The 19,435-nt window shown below is 38.8% G+C and overlaps 1 protein-coding gene across 1 annotated transcript; it reads right to left on the bottom strand.

The window, feature by feature from the left end:
- Positions 1-15,801: 15,801 nt before the first annotated feature.
- Positions 15,802-16,239, bottom strand: LOC130458078 (60S ribosomal protein L29-like). Its single transcript, XM_056821029.1, has one exon. The coding sequence runs from the start codon at positions 16,237-16,239 to the stop codon at positions 15,802-15,804; it is 438 nt and encodes a 145-aa protein (XP_056677007.1).
- Between the last annotated feature and the right edge of the window lie 3,196 nt (positions 16,240-19,435).

The following is a 19,435-nucleotide window of genomic DNA, read 5'->3' as shown; positions in this document are numbered from 1 at the left end:
CCTGGGCAGCACCATCGCCAACGACGGGTCCCTAGACCACGAGATTAATGCCAGGATCCAAAAGGCCAGCCAGGCACTTGGGCAGCTGCGCTGCAAAGTCCTCCAACACAGAGGTGTAAGCACTGCTACGAAGCTCAAAGTGTACAACGCAGTGATCCTCAGCTCGCTCCTGTACGGTTGTGAGACATGGACACTGTACCGGAAGCACATGAAACAGCTGGAGCAATTCCACCAACGCTCCCTCCGGTCAATCATGAGGATCTGATGGCAGGACCGAATCACCAATCAGGAAGTCCTCGACAGAGCCAACTCCACCAGCATGGAAATCATGGTCCTCAACACCCAGCTACGATGGTCTGGACACGTCATCCGCATGGACCCACAGCGAATACCAAGACAGGTATTCTATGGTGAACTGTCAGCTGGACTCAGGAAACAAGGCCGACCAAAGAAAAGATTCAAGGATCAGCTAAAGTCCAAATTGAAGTGGGCTGGCATTACACCAAAGCAACTAGAACTTGCTGCCTCTGACAGAAGCAGCTGGCGAACCCCCATTAACCATGCCACCACCACCTTTGAAGATGAGCGACGTTGACGTCTTGCCGCTGCGTATAAATGCCGACACCAGGTCACAACCGCACCTCCCATAACAACGGGCGTCCCATGCCCCATGTGCCACAAACTCTGCGCCTCAGCCTTTGGACTCCAGAGCCACATGAGGGTACATCAATAGATGATAATGCACAAAGGCAATAGTCATTCTCGGTCACCGAGAGACTACCACTAACTAATTACATGTAAAAACAATTTAAAATATTCATTTGAAAAGAAATTTTTTTTTGCTTTCAAACTCTCTCCTATTCTCTCCATCCCCTCTTTACTCCTTTGGACAATGAACAATCTGATATAGGTCATAAATGCGAAATAATGTAAAATATACTTTCATATTACTTATTTGTGGAAGAAAAAAATTAAAAATGAGGAAAGAAAATGAAAGCTAGTGTGTTTTGATCTGCATTCAGACTCCATCAGTTTTTTCTCTGGAGGCTGATAGCATTTTTTATCATGAGACTTTTGGGATTGTCTTGGATCATTATATTACAGAGAATAAATAAGTCATTCTCAGTTGAAATGTCCAAGCTTTTCTCCAATTCTCCTGCTTATTGTTTCTTAGAGTATAATCATATTCCATTATTTTCATATACCATAACTTGTTCAGTCATTCCCCAATTGAAGGACATCCCCTCAATTCCCATTTCTTTGCCACCATAAAAAGAACTGTTGTAAATTATTTTTGCTACAAATAGGTCCTTTTCTCTTTCTTTGGGATACATATACACTAATGGCATTGTTGGATCAAAACGTATGCATAGTTTTAAAAGTCCCTCAGACATAGTTCCAAATTGCTCTACAGAATGGTTAGACCAGTTCACAACTCCACCAAGAGTACATTAGTGTCCCAGTTTTCCCACATCCACTCTAATATTTATCATTTTCATTTTCTACCATATTGGCTAATCTAAAGGTATGAGATGTTTCCTCAGAGTTGTTTTAATTTTCATTTTTGTAATCAATAATGATTTAGAGTACTCTTCTTTTGAATATAGATAGCTTTTATTTCTTCATCTGAAAACTGCTTGTTCATAACCTTTGACCAGTTGAGAAATGACATATTCTTATCAATTTGACTCAGTTCTCTATGTATTTGAGAATGAGGCCTTTATCAGAGATACCCAATTAAAAAATATTTTTCCCCAACTTTCTGTTTTCATCCTAATCTTTGTTCCATTGGTTTTCTTTGTTCAAAATCTTTTTTATCTAATATGATCAAAAGTATACATTTTATATATTATTATTCACTCTTTCTCTATAGTCCTAAATACTTCCTTTATCCATAGATATGACAGGTAAGCTTTTTCATGCTCCCCAAAAGGGGACATTTTAAGCAAAGGACTGGATCCCACATGTCTGGAATGCACTCTCTGCCTCAGCTTAGCCTCTAGCTAGAATCTCCAACTTCCTTTTAGATCAATTCATGTGATTCTTTGAAGGAAGTTTTCCCTGATTCTTAGTTATTAGATCCTTCTCTAGCTTTCCTTAAACAACCACATATATACTTATCTGTTTACTTCTTTTGAACCTTCTCCCAGAGTAAAATGTAAGTTCCTTGAAAGTAATAATTTTTCATTTTATTTTTGTTTTTTTTGTATCTCCAGCATTGAGTACAATGTTCTGAATATAGCAATTGCTTAATAGATGAATTTCAGATAAAATTACTTTAGGGGGAAGCTATGTGGTAAGGTGGACAGGGCATTTGGCCTAGACTCAGGAACGCCTGAGTTCAAATCTAACCTCTATGATCTTGAACAAGTCATTTTCCTTCATTTGCTTCGACTGTCAAATGGGGATAACACCTATCTCCTAGGGTTGTCATAGAGATAAAATGGGATAATATTTGTACAGTGCTTAGCACAATGCCTGGCACATAGTATATGCTAAACAAATGTTTATTCCTTTCCCTTTACTATATTAAAGCTGATTCTATCCCCAATTATTTCCATAACAAGGAATTTGCTTTTTCCTACAAATTGTTATGGCATTGACCTTTGCCAGCTTTCTTACATTGTCATCTCATATCTGTTTGATAGCTTGTTATTGTTATAATTAAAATATTTAGCATACTTCCATTGGGTATTTATATCTTTCTCCCCAAATTGTTGGTTTGAGTAAAAGATAGTGTGGTGCAGAATATAGAAAATTGGTCTTAAAGGCATAAATCTGATTTCAGGTCCTGCCTCCATATTGTTTGTGTGACCCTTCCTAGGTAAGCCACTTAATTCTCAGGTGTAAAGATTAAAATTTAAGGGAGAGGGGGAGACTGAGGCAGGTAGAAATTAGTTTCTCTCTGCAAGGAATATATATTTTTTTAGAGGTTTATTAAAGGTTAAAGATTAAGAATATACAAGTAAGAAACATGTGCCTAGGCCAGAGGCCTAGACAAAATAACCTCACATCATAGAAGAGACGCCTCTGCTCCAAACGCGGAAGTCCAAAAAAACCCAGACCTTCAAAAGCCTTTGCTTAAATATCTTCTCGATCTCGGCCCAGGTGAGATTACAAGGCATTCTGGGGAAGTGGAGCAAAGGCTCATGGGGATTGTAGTCCTGTATTCGAGTCTATTTTTTACATCCCCCCGTGTGATCATTTGTGGAAAAATTAATTTTTCCCCAAAAGGATCATAAAAACATAATAAACTTAAAAGATTACAATAGTGTGAGGATAAGAGAAAAAAGAATAAAACCAATAATTTCTGAACACATTGACAAAAAGCCGTTAGGGGGCAGTCCCCTTTGGCATAAAAGTATACATACAAATAAATGTTCAATCAACCACACCCAAAGTTCAATTTTGTGCAACTTGTGGTCTGGAGGCTTCTTCATGGTGGCTTCTCCATCAGTTCAGTTCTGGATTCAGAGAGGTAGCATCTTCTTTACCTAAAATTCTTCTCAAAAGGAATTTAAACTTTGCAATTTAAATAATGATATTTTTTACATTCCCCCGTGTTGTGGGTGATTGATCAAAATCCCCAAAATTCTCAATAGCCCAATTAATTACAATAGCAAACACACTTTCATATTTCACATAAGTTGCTGTGTGACATTTTTAAAACCTATGAATTGATGGACATTTGTCACACTTTTTACAAACATAGCAATCCTTCAACCTTGGTATTTAAACATATTTTTTAAACAAAGTAAAACTCATCTTGGGTTAAGAACATAATCAAGAAATCTATATATCATTCTGGTAGAAGTAAAATAGTGAGCTGAAGAGCATAAATAAGGGGTGCTCCTTGTTCTTGGAGGCTTTTCCCAAGGGTACAAATGCCCTGAAATTAACTGCCCAACTTCCATTCACATGTGGGAAGGTTGGGGGTTATAAAATACATTTCACTTCAGCTACTAGAATGGGCCTTACCTTGTGGTAGGGGCAGGCAAAAATAACCAGACTGTTAAAAAAAATTCCAAAACTCATATTTAAAAACCCTTAAAATCAAATCATTTGAGGTATTTAGCACATTAAAATTCCAAAGGTTGTTAATACAATTATAACCAGTTCTGGAGTCCATCTATCCTCAGCAGAATAGAAAAAACCTGTTTTTTCATATATGGGCTTATTCACAACAATATTTGTTCAACACAGTTATAGGGGAAAAACAACAGAATTTCAAAACTCAGTACATTCAAAATAAATTCAATCAACCTTCAGTTCAAGCAGAATAATATTGAATCTAGTAATATATGAACTTAAAATCACAAAGTAGGATCTTAAACAAAACAATGCAATAGAATACAGAGATTTTTTTATAAACCATTGGAGTCTGAAATGCCTTAGAATGTAGCCTTTAGTCTCTTCAAAGTTCCTTGGGGTTTTTTTTTTGTTTGTTTGTTTTTATTTATCCATTTAAATGTCTATTGTCCGAAGGTAGAGTAGTAAAGGCTAGGCTATGGGGTTCAAGGGATCCGTCCAGGGCCCCATAGCTGGGAAGCATCGGAGGCCAGATTTTAGCTAGAGACCTCCCGTCTCTGGGCCTGGCTTCCAGTTCGCTGGGCCACCCATTTTCCTCCCCAAAGTTAAAGTTGAATCTTTGGGCTGAGTCTGCTCCCTGACAGGCAGGTAAAATCAATGAAATTGCCAGAAGAGTGAAAAATCCTTTTAAACAGCCCATTGCTTTTTAGGTTTCTGTTTGAAAAGATCTGTTTCTTCTCTCTAGTCTTTTCTCTCTTTCCCCTCTCTGATCCTGCAGTGGCCAATACCCCAGCCACGTGGAGGCTTAGCCTAAGGGGAAATTTCCCGGTCTCCTTTCCCTCTGGTCTCTCCCCTCCGCCCAAGTGGCCAATACTGTTACCAGCTGGTCGCAATGAGTCCTCAGCGATCTGCTCCAAGGATCTGGGTGATGAGCCGGCTGGGTCGGAAGCCAGATGGGTGAGAGACAGACTGCCGGGGTGGGTCGGGCTGGGAGCTGGAGCCGCTGCGGGGGTGGGCAAGGCCGGGACCAGGTACCAGGTGAGGACGATCAGGGCTGCAGGCTGGAGGCAGGAAGCGGCGGGGCAGGTCCGGAGCCTGTAGCAGCTTTGCGAGGGTAGAAAACCTTGGCCAGAGAGATATGGCTCAAAAAAAATTTCTAGGTACTAGCTATTAAAACTGAATTTAAGATCAGAAAAGAAATCAGAAGACTGAAAGTTCTTTTTCCCGTAGTGGTTAGCCAAACTGTAAAGATTAAAATTTAAGGGAGAGGGGGAGACTGAGGCAGGTAGAAATTAGTTTCTCTCTGCAAGGAATATATATTTTTTTAGAGGTTTATTAAAGGTTAAAGATTAAGAATATACAAGTAAGAAACATGTGCCTAGGCCAGAGGCCTAGACAAAATAACCTCACATCATAGAAGAGACGCCTCTGCTCCAAACGCGGAAGTCCAAAAAAACCCAGACCTTCAAAAGCCTTTGCTTAAATATCTTCTCGATCTCGGCCCAGGTGAGATTACAAGGCATTCTGGGGAAGTGGAGCAAAGGCTCATGGGGATTGTAGTCCTGTATTCGAGTCTATTTTTTACACAGGGCTGTAATAGTTAAAATGGTTGATGTCATAAACTGTAGTGAGTTAAAATGATGGAAGATATAAATTATGATAGATATGAGAGAGAGTGAGTAAATTTGACCACTGAAATATGTTTCACTACAGTGTCTTGGTTTTTAAATCAAATATAAGGTAGTCGCCAGGGAATGTATTCCCAAATTATGAATATGCCCAAGTCAACTGGGTTTTATAGAGAATTTAATTAATAATACAATGAGGAATTAAAGAAAAAGAGAAAGAGAGAAAAAGGTATAAGTATGAAGGGCCTTAAGCCAACATGGCCTAGACCTGAGTCTTAAGAGAGAGAGAATCAGTCAGTTTTTTATCACTCACCACAAGATTTGTCTTAAGCAAGGATGTCTGGGGAACAGAGTCTCCCCAGAGGGAGTTCCAGCCAGAGTCAGCCTCCCAAGGGACTTCTTCTCAAGAGATCTTCAAAGGGCCTCCTCCAAAAGGATCTATCTCCAAGGATCTATATCCAAGGAATCCAAGGATCCCTTGCTCAAGAGATTTCTTTTCTTATATAGGGGGTTGTTTCCTACGTCACCTCCCCTAAGTTCTTCCATCTACCAATCACTGTAGATGTTTTCTAAAAGACAGCCCATCTGAATTCCAGCTAAGTCAACTAATCCCCTCAGTAAGTCTGAACCAGAGAAAACACTACTATGTCGACTAATCCCCTCAGTAAGTCTGAACCAGAGAAAACACAGCTGAGTCGACTAATCCCATCAAGAGAAAACCTGCCCGACCTTTATAGGTACCTAGCATCCCATTGTATCAATTCTAAAAACAGGCATGGCTCAAAGAACTCCCTGCCTCATCATAAACATGGATCCAAGTACTTTCATTGGTTAGCAAGGAGTTTTCTCCTCTAAAGCAGTCTTAAGTACAGGTGGAGTAGAGGTCCTCCCATAGCAAGGAGTTTTCTCCCCTAAAGCAGTCTTAAGTACAGGTGGAGTAGAGGTCCTCCCATTTCTGATCCTGGTGAGTTCTCACATCAAAATGGGGAATGTTTCCAGTCGGGAATTTGTTCCAATGGAGAATTCCTCAATGTGGAAATTTTTAACATTCACAAGTCTGAGAAATTTCAAGATTTACAGGGCCCTAGGCAACTAAGATTATTGATTACAAATAAGGTGCTGTCCTGCATTGACAGAATTTTACTATACTGATGACATCTTTGCATTGGTTATTAGTTTGCATGTTTTGGAAATACATCTCGTTCATTTATTTTGTTGACACAGACAATTGCCAGATGAGAGTCATCTATGCGATGGGGAAGATTTCTTGCTTGGAGCAATCATCAGCAACCAGGCCATAAAAAGGTAAAGAGAGAGATCACAATTGGGATTATAATATGGCATATTAAATTTACAGAAATCTAGAGCTGAAAGAAACTTAGATAGCATCTTACCCAATTCTTATCTGTGGTACAATGGAAAGAATACTAAATTAGAAGGCAGAGGTATCATACATCATTTTTCAAATTTGTCTGACTCCTTGTGACCCCCACATGGTGTTTTCTTGGCAAAGATACTAGAGTGGTTTACCATTTTCTTCTTTAGCTTATTGGCTAGATGAGGAGACTGAGGCCAACAGGGTTAAGTGACTTGTTTACTGTCACAAAGCTAGTAAGTGTCTGAGGTCAGATTTGAACTCAGGGAGATGAGTCTTCTTGACTCCTGACCCAGCACTCTATCCACTGAACCATCAAGCTTCCCCAGAAGGCAAAGAGTCTCAGTCCAAATTCTATCTCTGACCATTAGTAGCACCTGTTTGGCCCGGGCAAGCATGTAATTTCTCTGGGCTTCTGTCTCTTCTACTGTAAAATTAGGTGAGGTCAAATGGTCTCTTAGATCCATCCTGTGATCTTGCGATTTTGCAGAAAAGGGAATTCAGTCTCATGAGATTGAATGACTTGTCAAACTCACTACTTTTTTTTCTGGCTGCTAAAATTTTGGAAAAGAGCCATGTACAATGTCAGTACAATGGGTTAAAGTTGAGGAGAAGCAAATTCAGGCTCCATAAAAAGAAAAAAAAATGGCTTGTTAGCAAAGTGGTTAGCAAGTCAGACCAAGACAGCAAGATCTGAGTTCACATTCCTCATCAGACACTAGTATGGGCAAGTCACTTCACTCATACTCCGTCTCCTCATGTGTTAGGTGGGGCTACAATAGAACCTACTTCATAAGATTGTCAAGAAAATCAAATACATCTATAAAATGCTTTGCAAAAGCACTATATAAATTCTAACTTTTATGGTCATTGCTGTTAGTGGTTACTCTCTCCCTGATATTTAAGGAAAATCTGCTGCTGATCAAATAGATCTTAAAGGGGAAATTTACTAAACTCAAATATGACCTCTGAGACCTCTTCCAATTCTGAGATTCTACAAGAATGATTACTGTCCCAATGATTTTTGAGGCATTTTGTTGGCACAGTGAATATTTGGAATTAGGAAAACCTGAGATCCTTGCAGGCTTCTGAGACTTACTTAACTATATGATCTTGGGCAAGTCACTTAACCTCAAATAGCCTTAGTTTCCTTATCCGTAAAATGGAAATGCCTTCTAGAGTTGTTGTGAAGATCAAATGAGATAAATTTGAGTTATTATTATTACCTTTATAATTGCAATGTATCCCATGAGGGACACTTTCTAGAGAATTAAGAAAATTATTAATGTATGGAAAAGCCTCCCAAAGGAGGAAATAGAAAGAAATTGCAAACCTTGCATGACCTTTAAAATCCAAGTGGGATTTGGAGGAAGAAAGGATTTGGGTGGCAGAATGACCCAGCTGATCCATTCAATCTTGTTGCTGTCTTCTTTGTGAGATTTTATCCTCTCAGTAGTGTTGGCTCACTGGTAAGAATATGAGCCAAAGCATGATATCTAAAGATGGTGGGATTCACAAAGCTATTGTCTATCAGATAAATAATGCTTGCTATAGGTAAGAAATAGAGTGAGAAATTTTATTTTCAAGAGTTGTTTTCCTGGAGCTGCTTTTCTCCTGACCCAAAATGGGAGGGGGCAGAGAGGGAATTTTGGCAGTCTGCAAACACCCATTTCCCTGTTTTATTTAAGGATTTGACTTTTCAGAGGAAAAACAGGCCTTCCCAGTTTTTGCTTAATATCCCTGAGTTTATATTGTTACGCTTGCAAAGGCAGAAAATGGGAGACCACACAGAACACATACACAGCTAGAAGCACTGAATCAAAATGATTTTTTATCTGCCTTAAAACTTGGCAGGCACATAATAGAGCTTGTGTAACTGGGATAAATAGACAGAGCATTTGCTAGCAGAGAAGTGGTAAGCTAGCAATAGATTTCTCCCATCGAATCCCAGCTAGGGAAAAGCAAAGGGTTCAGAATACAGGGGGGGAAAACCTTAAAAAAAAAAACCCAAACCTGGGAGGCAGTAGCTGTGTCTTAAATTGAACTGCCTTCCATCAGTTCTGGGCTTGGGGACTGGTAAATAACTATTTCTTAGACTCTCAGAAAAATCCCTAAAAACCATCATCATTTCTGAAGCCAATGTTATGATGGATTTCTGTTGTGTTAGGAACTGAGCTTAATAATGGATAACATTTAGATGGCATTTTAGGGTTCACTTTTGTGGGCAATGCCTAAACTGATCTTTACAGTTACAACAATCCCATGGGGTAGGTGTTACAATATTATTATATTTTATAGATCAGGAAATTGAGACTTAAGTTGCTTACCAGGATTATAGGCTATAGAACTTCTTTAGTGTCAATGATTACCTTTGAACTCAGATTTTTCTAGAATACAGGTCCCGTTCTCTTTTTCCACCAACCACCATCACACTTAAAAAAGAACATTGATGAATGCAAAGAAGAGTTCTCAAGCAGGCAAAAGAATTCATATTATGTTATTTAAAGATAGGTTGGAAAAACAAACTAGGAAATATTTGGCCTATTGTGGGTTTAAAAATTAATATTCAAGAACTAAGTATTATATTTTTAAAGTTTTATTAATAATAACTAAAGTAAAAGAACTAAGGAAATGGGTCTTGATCGATGGCACATGTTAAACCCAGCAGAATTATGCATCATATACGGAAGGGGGGTGGGGGAAGGGGATGAAGGAACATGAGTCTTGTAACCATGGAAAATTATTCTAAATCATCTAATTAAATAAAAAAAAACTACCTAAAACCCAGCAGGCTTGTGAAAGAAGAGAACAAGGGAGGAGTTACAGAAAACTTAAGTACAAATGTGACCATGCAATGTGGTGGAGAGAGGAGAGGAATTCTGGGAAATACTGAAAGAGGAGAGGAATTCTGGGAAATACTGAAGGACTTCTAGGGGATGAAATCCAAGGGTTCAAAATTCCACTTATATACTTTTTTTTGGGGGGGGAACTTCCAGAGTATGTGATAATTGCCTTCAGATATTTGAAGTGTTATATGGCAGGAAGAGGGGTAGGAATTACTTTGCTTGGCTCATAAAGGATGAAGATCTAAGGCTATTGGGTAGATGTTGTGGAGAGGTAGATTTTGGGTCAATAGAATGATTATCTTTTTAATAATTGGGACTATCAAAATTTAATAATTAGAGCTATTCAGAAAATACACTGGGATGCTTTAGGAGGCAGTAAACTTCTTAGAATTAGAGGTATTCAAGCAGAAACAGTACAAACAGTTGTCAGGAATGTTGTGGGCATTTTTATTGACTTGGGTAGGGTTGAATGAGGTGACCTTTGAAGTCTGTTTCAACTTATTATTTTTCTGTGTGAAGCTAGATCTGTCCATATAATTATAACTTTTCTGTATCATTTTACTTCCTATGGGCTAGGTATCTTACTTGCCCAATAAAGGAGTTTGACCAGATGATATCTTGAGTCCCTTTCCATTCTGAATCTTATGGCTTCATGGGACTATGATCTTTAAGATCTCTTCCAGTTCCAATTTTTGTTGTTCAGTTGTTTAAGTTGCATATGACTCTTTGCGACCTCATTTGGTGTTTCCATGGAAAGGTACTGTATTGGTTTGCTATTTTCTTCCTCAGTTCATTTGAAGGAACTGAGGATTTAGTGACTTGTCCAGGGTCACAAAGCTAGGAAACATCAGAGGCTAGATTTGAATTCAGAAATACTTCCTGACTTCAGACCCAGCACCCTATCCCCTGTACCACCTAGCTGCCCATTCTAGCTCCACTACTCTGTAATTTTATGATTCTCTTGAGTCTGATTCTTAACTGTCCTCTGCTCTGTGCCTACTTCTCCTTATTATGATGGAGAAAGGGCTAGAAGGATAATAGTAGTGCTAATAGGAATAATTGCATATTGAGACACATAGAATATGCTAAGTGCAAGTCAGAGGGAGTGATTATACACATGGTTGTCAGCAAGTTAATACAGCATTTATTATGGCCCTACTCTGTGCTAAAAGGTGCAAAAGAAAGGCAAAAATAGTCCTGCTCTCAAGGAACTCATAATCTAATGAGAGAGATAAAATACAAGTGGCTTTGTACAAACAAGATATGCATGTGATAAATCATAGATAATAAACAAAGGATGGGATAAGTATTGAGGGGATTAGTAAAATATTTTTAAACCCTTACTGTCCATCTTAGAATCAACACTGTGCATTGATTCCAAGGCAGGAAAGTGGTAAGGGCTAGGTAATAGGAATTATGTGACTTATCCAGGGTCACAAAGTTAGGAACTGTCTGAGGCCAGATTTGAGCCCAGGATGTCCTGTCTCTGGACCTGTCTCTTGATCCAGTAGCTGCTCCCAAGAGAGGGATTTTTGCAAAAAGGTTCAATTTTATTCAGGACTTGCAGAAAGATTGGGAATACAGGAGGCTGAGACAAGAAGGGAGAGCAATGTAGGTATGGGGGACATTCAGTGAAAATTGATGCAGCTGAAGATGGAATGTCTTGTGTAAGAAAAAAGCAAGAAGGCCAGTCACTGGAACATTGAATGTGTGAAGGCTAGGAATTTTTAAGACTGGAAAGATTAAGAAAGTGTTCAATTACGAAAGGCTTTCAAAGCCAAACAAATTTTTCATTTGATCCTGGAGGCAATAGGGAGCTGTTTGAGTTTATTGAATGGGGGAAAGTGACAAAGTAAAACCTGTGCTTTAGGAAGATCATTTTGACAGATGAATAGAAGCTGGACTGAGATGGGGAGATACTTAAGGCAATGAAACCAATGAACCTGCAATTTTTGTCATTCATTTATGAAGGAACAGGGTAATTATGGTGGTAGATACGAGAAGAGGTCTTTATAATAGAGATGTTGAAAACGCAGATTAAAAATCATTTCTAAAGGGGCCAGCTGGGTGGCTTAGTGTATTGAGAGCCAGATCTAGAGCCTGGAGGTCCTAGGTTCAAATTTAGCCACAGATATTTCCTAGCTGTGTGACCCTGGGCAAGTCACTTGACCCCTCATTGCCTAGCTCGTACTGCTCTTCTGCCTTGGAGCCAATACAGAGTGTTGATTCTAAGAAGGAAGGTAAGGGTTTAAAAAAAATAAATTCTAAAGAATTGATGGGACTTGGCAACAGATTGGATAGAGGAGACAGATTATATATTGGGAAAGAGCTGGGTTAACTAGGAGTATGGTGGTATCCCCAAGAGTGACAGGAATGGTAGGAAGGTCAAATGTAGGGGGCTTGGGCTGTATTGTTCTTTAATAATTTTCAGTCATGTTCGACTCTTTATAATTCCAAATGGGACTTTCTAGGTAAAGATACTGGAGTGGTTTGCTATTTTCTTCTCCAGCTCATTTTACAGATGAGGAAATTAAGGCAACCAGGGTGAAATGACTTGCCCAGGGTTATACAGCTAGTAAATGAGGGAGGCCAGATTTTAACTCAAGAAGCTGAATTTTCCTGACTCCAGACCCAGTGCTCTTTCCATTGTACCACCTGGCTACTCGGAGGGGCTGTGTAGTATACAATTGATGTAGGCATGATAGGGCTAATATGGCATTGCAGTATAGTGAATAGAAAACTGATACCAGAACCAAGATGACCTGTGATATGTACTGGTTATTTTACCCTCAGCATGCCACTTATCTCTTCTCTGTGCTCAAACAACATCCCAAGACTAAGGTTAAGACAAGGTACTGCATTAGGAGGGGGATTTTCCACGAGGGAATTCTCTGTACCAGTGGAATCCCAAGTTCTGTTCCTATCCCCATTGGAGGGCTATCTAAATAATGAACTGTGCAGCAGTTAGTCCAAAGAAATTTGCTAAGCTCCAGCAGCAGCCCAAGAAATCTTGGAATATTCAAATGAAATCAAGTACCCACTGATAAGCAGTGCCCTATGCTCTATTCAGAAAGGTAGCCCTTTCTGTGCCTCCCATCCTCATTCCTCTACCTCTCTTAATTTTTTTTAAACCCTTACCTTCCATCTTGGAGTCAATACTGTGTATTGGTTCCAAGGCAGAAGAGTGGTAAGGGCTAGGCAATGGGGGTCAAGTGACTTGCCCAGAGTCACACAGCTGGGAAGTTCTCATGCCAGATTTGAACCCAAGACCTCCTGTCTCTAATCCTGGCTCTCAATCCACTGAGCTACCCAGCTACCCCCTACCTCTCTTATTTTTAATCTATTTTTGTATATTTTTGTAGAGTGTGGTACGTTTATATTGTCTCCCATGGTTAGATTATAAGTTGTTTACGGTGAGAGGCTGTTTTTGCTTATGTCTTTTTATACACAGCATCCAATATAATGGCCAGTGCCCAGTGGATCCATAGATGTTTACTGATTGATTGATTGGATTGGAAGTTAGATGAAAGTGCAGCCATTCCTGGACTTGAATTAGAATCATAATAAAGTGTGGGACTGGGAACCAGAAGATCTGGGCTCTAGCCCTTGTGCTTTTATTAACTAGCAGTATGATCTTGGACAAATTGCTTCACTTTTATGGACCTTAGTTTTGCCAATTCTTCAATTGAAAAAATGAGATCTCTCAAGTCCATTCCAGTTCCAAAATGTGAATGTTTTAATTCATCTGTTCTTTTAAACAATAAATATCTTGCATCACTAAAAATGACAACTACCCAGAATTACTCAAGTGGAAATATTATGGAAGCCTAAAATGTTGATAGGAGGGTGGTAGAGGAGGCAGCAGCGTTGGGGGGATTGGGATCAAAGATCCAATTCTTTCATTTTACAGACTAAGAAGGGGATGATCTTCCTCATGATGGGATTTGCTGGTCTCAAAATACATTTTGATGAATGAAGTGGCAATGATTCAGGAACATGAAATGGGCCCATCACTAATATCCAATGTAATGTTTAGCATCTGTTTGATAGTAAATAAATGTGAATTTTTTCAAGTAAAAGAAATTAAAAATTCCATGGGGCTAAACATATCAGCAACTTTGTAACTCACAATATTTTATTTTATATTATTCATTAATTTTTTTCAAATGTGTCATTCTCCTCCACACAAAATATCTTGTAAATTGAAGAAAAACCATAGGTTAGGAATGGAACAACACATATGCAATTCCCAATTCAATCATGATCTCACTGTGTTGCTTCAGCCAGACTTAACCTCTCTGTGGTTTTCTTCTATCAAATGGACACAATAACATATGTCCTGTCTACTCTTTCTCCACAGTTTAGTTTTTATGATAAAATGATTTAACAGATGTGAAGACAATTAGCAAAAATTAAATTCACTCTGAAAGTCTACAGTTTCATTAGTAATAGTTTCTTTTAGGAAAATCATTTAAGTTGATTTCATCAGTCTGCCAATGATCACTGCAATTTCTACCTTTTGCAATTCTCGTGCATATTTTCCTAAATGAAAAAAAAAATAAAAAAAATTTTCGATTGGAGAATGTTCTCTTATTGTTTACATATCAGAGGGATGTTAGTTTATTGGACACTAGGATTTAGAGCTAAAAATGACCTTACTGTTCTTTGAACCTCACATGATTCATTTTTTAAGATGATGAAGTAGAGGTCAGAGAGACTGAGTGACCTCCAAATACTCATGTGATTGAATCTAGATCTTTCTGAACTCAAATTCAGTGATATTTTTACTCTACCACACTTATTATTGGAAGAAATGGGGCTCTTGGAGTCATAAATCAAGGCATATCAAAGAGTATATTGAGATGCACTAAGAGTGTTATTGTTATGCTGAAGGCTACATCATATCCAAATATCCTTCAAGAGTAGAATCAAATCAGAACAGTAGGTATAGCAATAAAGGTATAAGAAGAGGTAGAGAGGATATGTAGGGAAAACTAGTGCCTCTGGTGTGAGGGCTTGCTTAGCCCCTTTCAGGGCTGCTCACCCACCTTGGGTGTCTACCTTTTCACTCAACTAATAGTCATTAGTCTATCTGTTAAGCTTTTTAAACATAAGGTCTGTTTAAGTTTCTATCAATATATGCTGAGGATAACAGTAGATCTAAATTACTGAATTCAGTTTTAGGTGTTCCTGTCACTTTCTGTCTTTAGTGTATAACATTTCTTATGTTCATAGGAAATAAATACTCATCTCATACTTCACCCACTTTATATATTGTATGGAACTGAATTTTTGGATTGAATTATTTAGATAATAGGATTTATTGACTAATGCATGTAGGATAAAAATAAATATTCATAGAATCATGGAATTCAGATTTGGAAGGGAACTCATTTCTCATTTAATCAAGTCACTCCATTTTCTATCCAGCATAGTGGAGTAATGCATATCTATTGTTTTGTTAATAAGCTGACTGAAAGCACTGTCAATCATACATCCTACCTCTACCTTTGGTTTTGAGAAGTCCATCTTCCCTTGGGCATGAAAATCTCTTGCTTCTTCTTTGGCTCCCCTTTATTCATTCATTCATTCATTTATTCATTCATCCATTTATTTATTTATTTGTTTATTTATGGCTCACTATTTCCTTTATTGGTACAAAATAGTGAATAATCATACTCTGGCTGAGAAAGAGTGGTGATTTACAGTTTAAACAAGTCCTTCTGCCCTAAAGCATCTATTTTGAAGGCCTGAGACTAGAAGCTTCAGCCCCAGCATCTTTTGGTTTGGCACCCTTAGGGTCAGTGGACTCAGCAGGATTAGCAGCCTTGGTATCACTGGGCTTTGTAACCTTAGAATCAGAGTTGGTGGCTTTGGCTGCTTAGGGATCAGACTTGGTGACCTTGGTGTCAGACTTGGTAGCCTAAGTGACCTTGGTATCAGATTTAGTAGCCTTGGAGCCAGACTTGGTGGCCTTGGGGTTAGACTTGGTGATATTGGAGTCAGACTTGGTGACCTTGGGGGAAGTGGGCTTGGCAGCCTTGGGATCAGTGGGCTTGGCAGCCTTGGGGTCAGTGGGGTTGGCATTCTTGGGGTCAGTGGTTCTGGCAACCTTGGCGTCAGGCTTTGTGATCTTGGATCCTGGATGTTTGATGTCAACCCTTGGGCCTGGGCGCTTGGTGGCCATCTTTTGGCCAGCACACTGGGCATTGGCCTTGGATATCTTGGGCCTGAGGAGCTTGGCCTTGGAGGCCTTGGTGTTCAGAGCCTTGATGGCCTCTGTTTGGGCCTTGATGGCTTTGGCATTATTGGACTGCATCTTCTTCAGTCCCTTCTTCTTGTGTTTCTTGGCAAAGTGCATGCTTCTCAGAAACTTGAGGTCAATTGCTTTCAGAGACTCTTATCTCTGTGACCTAGGTTTCTTGATGCCATTTCTGTGCCATTTTTGTGATTGGTTGTGGGTCGTATGGTTCTTGGACTTAGCCATCTTTACAACAAAGCCTGTGCTAACAGGTACTCCACAGAGGGGAAGAGAAAGAGGTTTTGGCTCCCCTTTAGAAGTGAATTTTCTCCCTCTTAAGCACTTGAAGATTACTAAGTCTATCTCAATACTAGCCTAGCTAATGACAGCTAGTTAAGACTGCTACTATTGCTACCTCATTGCTAGGAAATCCAATATAAATAATTTCTGTCTTGGAGCATTGCAAAAATGAATTAAAATTATTTCTCTTCCATAGCTCTGAGCCTCAAGCTAGAAATTAAACTATGGGAAAATAATGTAGTTTAAACCTATTTCTTGCCCCTTTTGGGGGTGCTTTCCTATTGCCCTTTCTCTTGAATCCTGACAGTACTATTCTTGCTCTACCTCTCCCTTCCCTTTTCTTGTTTCCTCATTTTGTTTCAATACAATTCTAAAGTGAGGAGGAGAAAACCTGCCAATCAAAGTCTGGTCCTTCAAATTTTTCAGTCTTTATCATATATACTGATCTGTTTGGCAGCAGCAAAACAGCACGACATTCAAATGAGGAAACTAAGTTACAAAAAGAATAAATGATTTTAAGGTCACTTGAACCCAGACCATCTGACTACAGATCCAATGTTCTTGAAATATTCTTTCCATTGCATAGTTTTTTCTGAACCTATCCTGCTCACTAAGAGAATCAACAAGTTTTTTTCTTAATATTACAGTTTTAGATTGTCTATATTTTCTTTTCATTTTCCAGATACTTGTTGACACAATTTTAATAATAATTTTCTGACATTCTGTGATTCATGTTCTCTCCCTCCCTCCCATCAGCAAGTAACATGATATAGATTGTACATGTGATATATAATACATATTTCTATGTTCATGATGTGATAGAAGACACATGTCCTTTACATTAGAGAAACAAATTCATGGAGATATAAAGTGAAGAATGACATGCTTCAATCTGCATTCACACGTTATCATTTCTTTCTACAGTAGCAAATATAACCTTTTTTTTGTTAAATCTTGTTGTGTTGTCTAGGATTCTTGTATTTCTGATAATATTTGTCATTCAGCTGATCCTTATACTTTATTGCTGTTACTGTGATTGTCTATATTTTTCAATCATCCAAAATTCTATATGATCAAGGAGGGAGGACCAGAGTTGGAATCTCTGCAGCAGATGGATATGTGTGAGACCACCGTCTTGTAGATTTCATGTACTATTGTGAGGATGATAGAGGACAGGAGAAGACCAGAGGTGATGGGACTGAAGGAATAGGGCCATTTGCGCAGAGCAAGGCTTCACACTCACATCGTGTGCCCCTAAAAGCCTTTAAAAGCAACGAGTTAAAATCATGCTTTTTATATAGCTCAAACAGTACCATTTAGTATCTATGTTACCTTGGTTATTTTACTTAACCTTTGTTGCCCTATGAAGCAAGCAATTTAGACTTGATCTCTCAGGTTCTTTACAATTGTGATCTTTTCTGATTCACACTTGCCAAGGGTTGGCCCTGGAGTCCAAAATGAAGTTGTTTGGCATGGAATTCAATTTATTTTGTTGCCTGCTAAGAGTTTCCCATTAATGAAACTTTTGAGATCATTTTTAACTTCAATTCATGGAATTCTCCCTGAGGGATCTTCTCACCTTTGCATGGGGAGTCAGACTTTCCAGTAGATGCATTGAAGTGCAGAGGCCTTAATGTGTCTGTCCATGATTCTACAGAGGCACCTGCAGTCTTGATTCCCAGTTCTGCTTAACAATGCTGGAGCTGTCCCTATTTGAGGGGATGCCAGGCTATCTGCATTTCATAATGTTCAGCAGTAGCCAATAACACATGAGAACTTCTGTTGAGAGCTCTAAAAAACAATTCAAAACAATTGAAATCTCATTTGCTTCTAATCATTTCCATTCCATTATACTGTGAATGGAAATTGCTCTCCTATCTCAAGTCCACTACACGTTAAATGAAGGCAACTGTGTGAAGTCAAATTATTGTTTTCCATGTAGAGGGGAAAATATATGTCTTTTTTAAACCCTTACCTTTAGTCATGGAATCAATACTGTGTATTGGTTCCAAGGCAGAAAAGTGGTAAGGGCTAGGTAATTTAGGTTCAGTGACTTGCCCAGGGTCACACAGTTAGGAAGTGTCTAAGGCAAGATTTGAACTCAGGACCTCCTGTCTCTGGGCCTGTCTCTCAATAGGATAATATTTTTTAAAAATAGGAATTTCCCTGCTTGGAAACCTAGCCAGAAAGGTAAGTTTGAATATTTGAATGAGAAAAAGATGCCCTGAGATGATATTGAGAATAGCTATAGCTTTTGCAAAGGGGCAAATAGTATCATTGGTATTTGGAAATGGAACAAATGAGCAAGACAAACATTGGGGGTGAGGAGCATAACTACTAGCCATCATCTTAGCTTCTTCATATTAGATACTAGGGAAATCCTCCCCGCATTCTTCAAATCCCACCGGAAATAGAGTAATGAAATAGATAAAGAAAAGAGGGGCTCTAAGGGATGTGGTTGTATATAATATAGCCTCTTTCAACTATGGTGGCTATAAATGCAGTCTCCTGTCGCCTGTCATAGAGTACATTAAAGATTTGAGAATGTTTTTGAGTGCATTTTTCAGTTTAACTCAAGCATTTTTTAAAGTACCTGGTATGTACAAAAACAAATAATTTCCTGTTTTTCTTCAGGATCAAAGAATCAGTACATTTTCAGGATGGCACACTGGAAAGAACCCTGAATTTAGGGTCAGAGGACTGAATTTTAAAACTATTCCACCCTAATCATACCATTCTTTAGAAGATGTGGTTTAGGTACTTCCTGACCAATAACAATGGAGATGCCTGGAATAACAGAATCAGGTCTTGGAAAATCCACATTCTCCACCCTACTCAGTTTAACAAGATTTTGAAAGGTCTGCATCAAACTCAAGATTCAATTATCTGAGGAGATGGCCTTCAACAGACATGTGCAAAAAAAAGGACAGACCTCTGGGCTGTCCTAAGTCAAGCTAAGTCCTCATTGGTATAGATGAGATGCAGAAAAGTGATGCAAAAATGTCCATATAAGGCA

The sequence above is a fragment of the Monodelphis domestica genome, chromosome 3 (genome assembly GCF_027887165.1).
Source record: "Monodelphis domestica isolate mMonDom1 chromosome 3, mMonDom1.pri, whole genome shotgun sequence".
Taxonomy (NCBI): Eukaryota; Metazoa; Chordata; class Mammalia; order Didelphimorphia; family Didelphidae; genus Monodelphis; species Monodelphis domestica.
The sequence above is the reverse complement of the archived record's forward strand: the minus strand, read 5'-3'. Positions and strand labels throughout refer to the sequence as shown.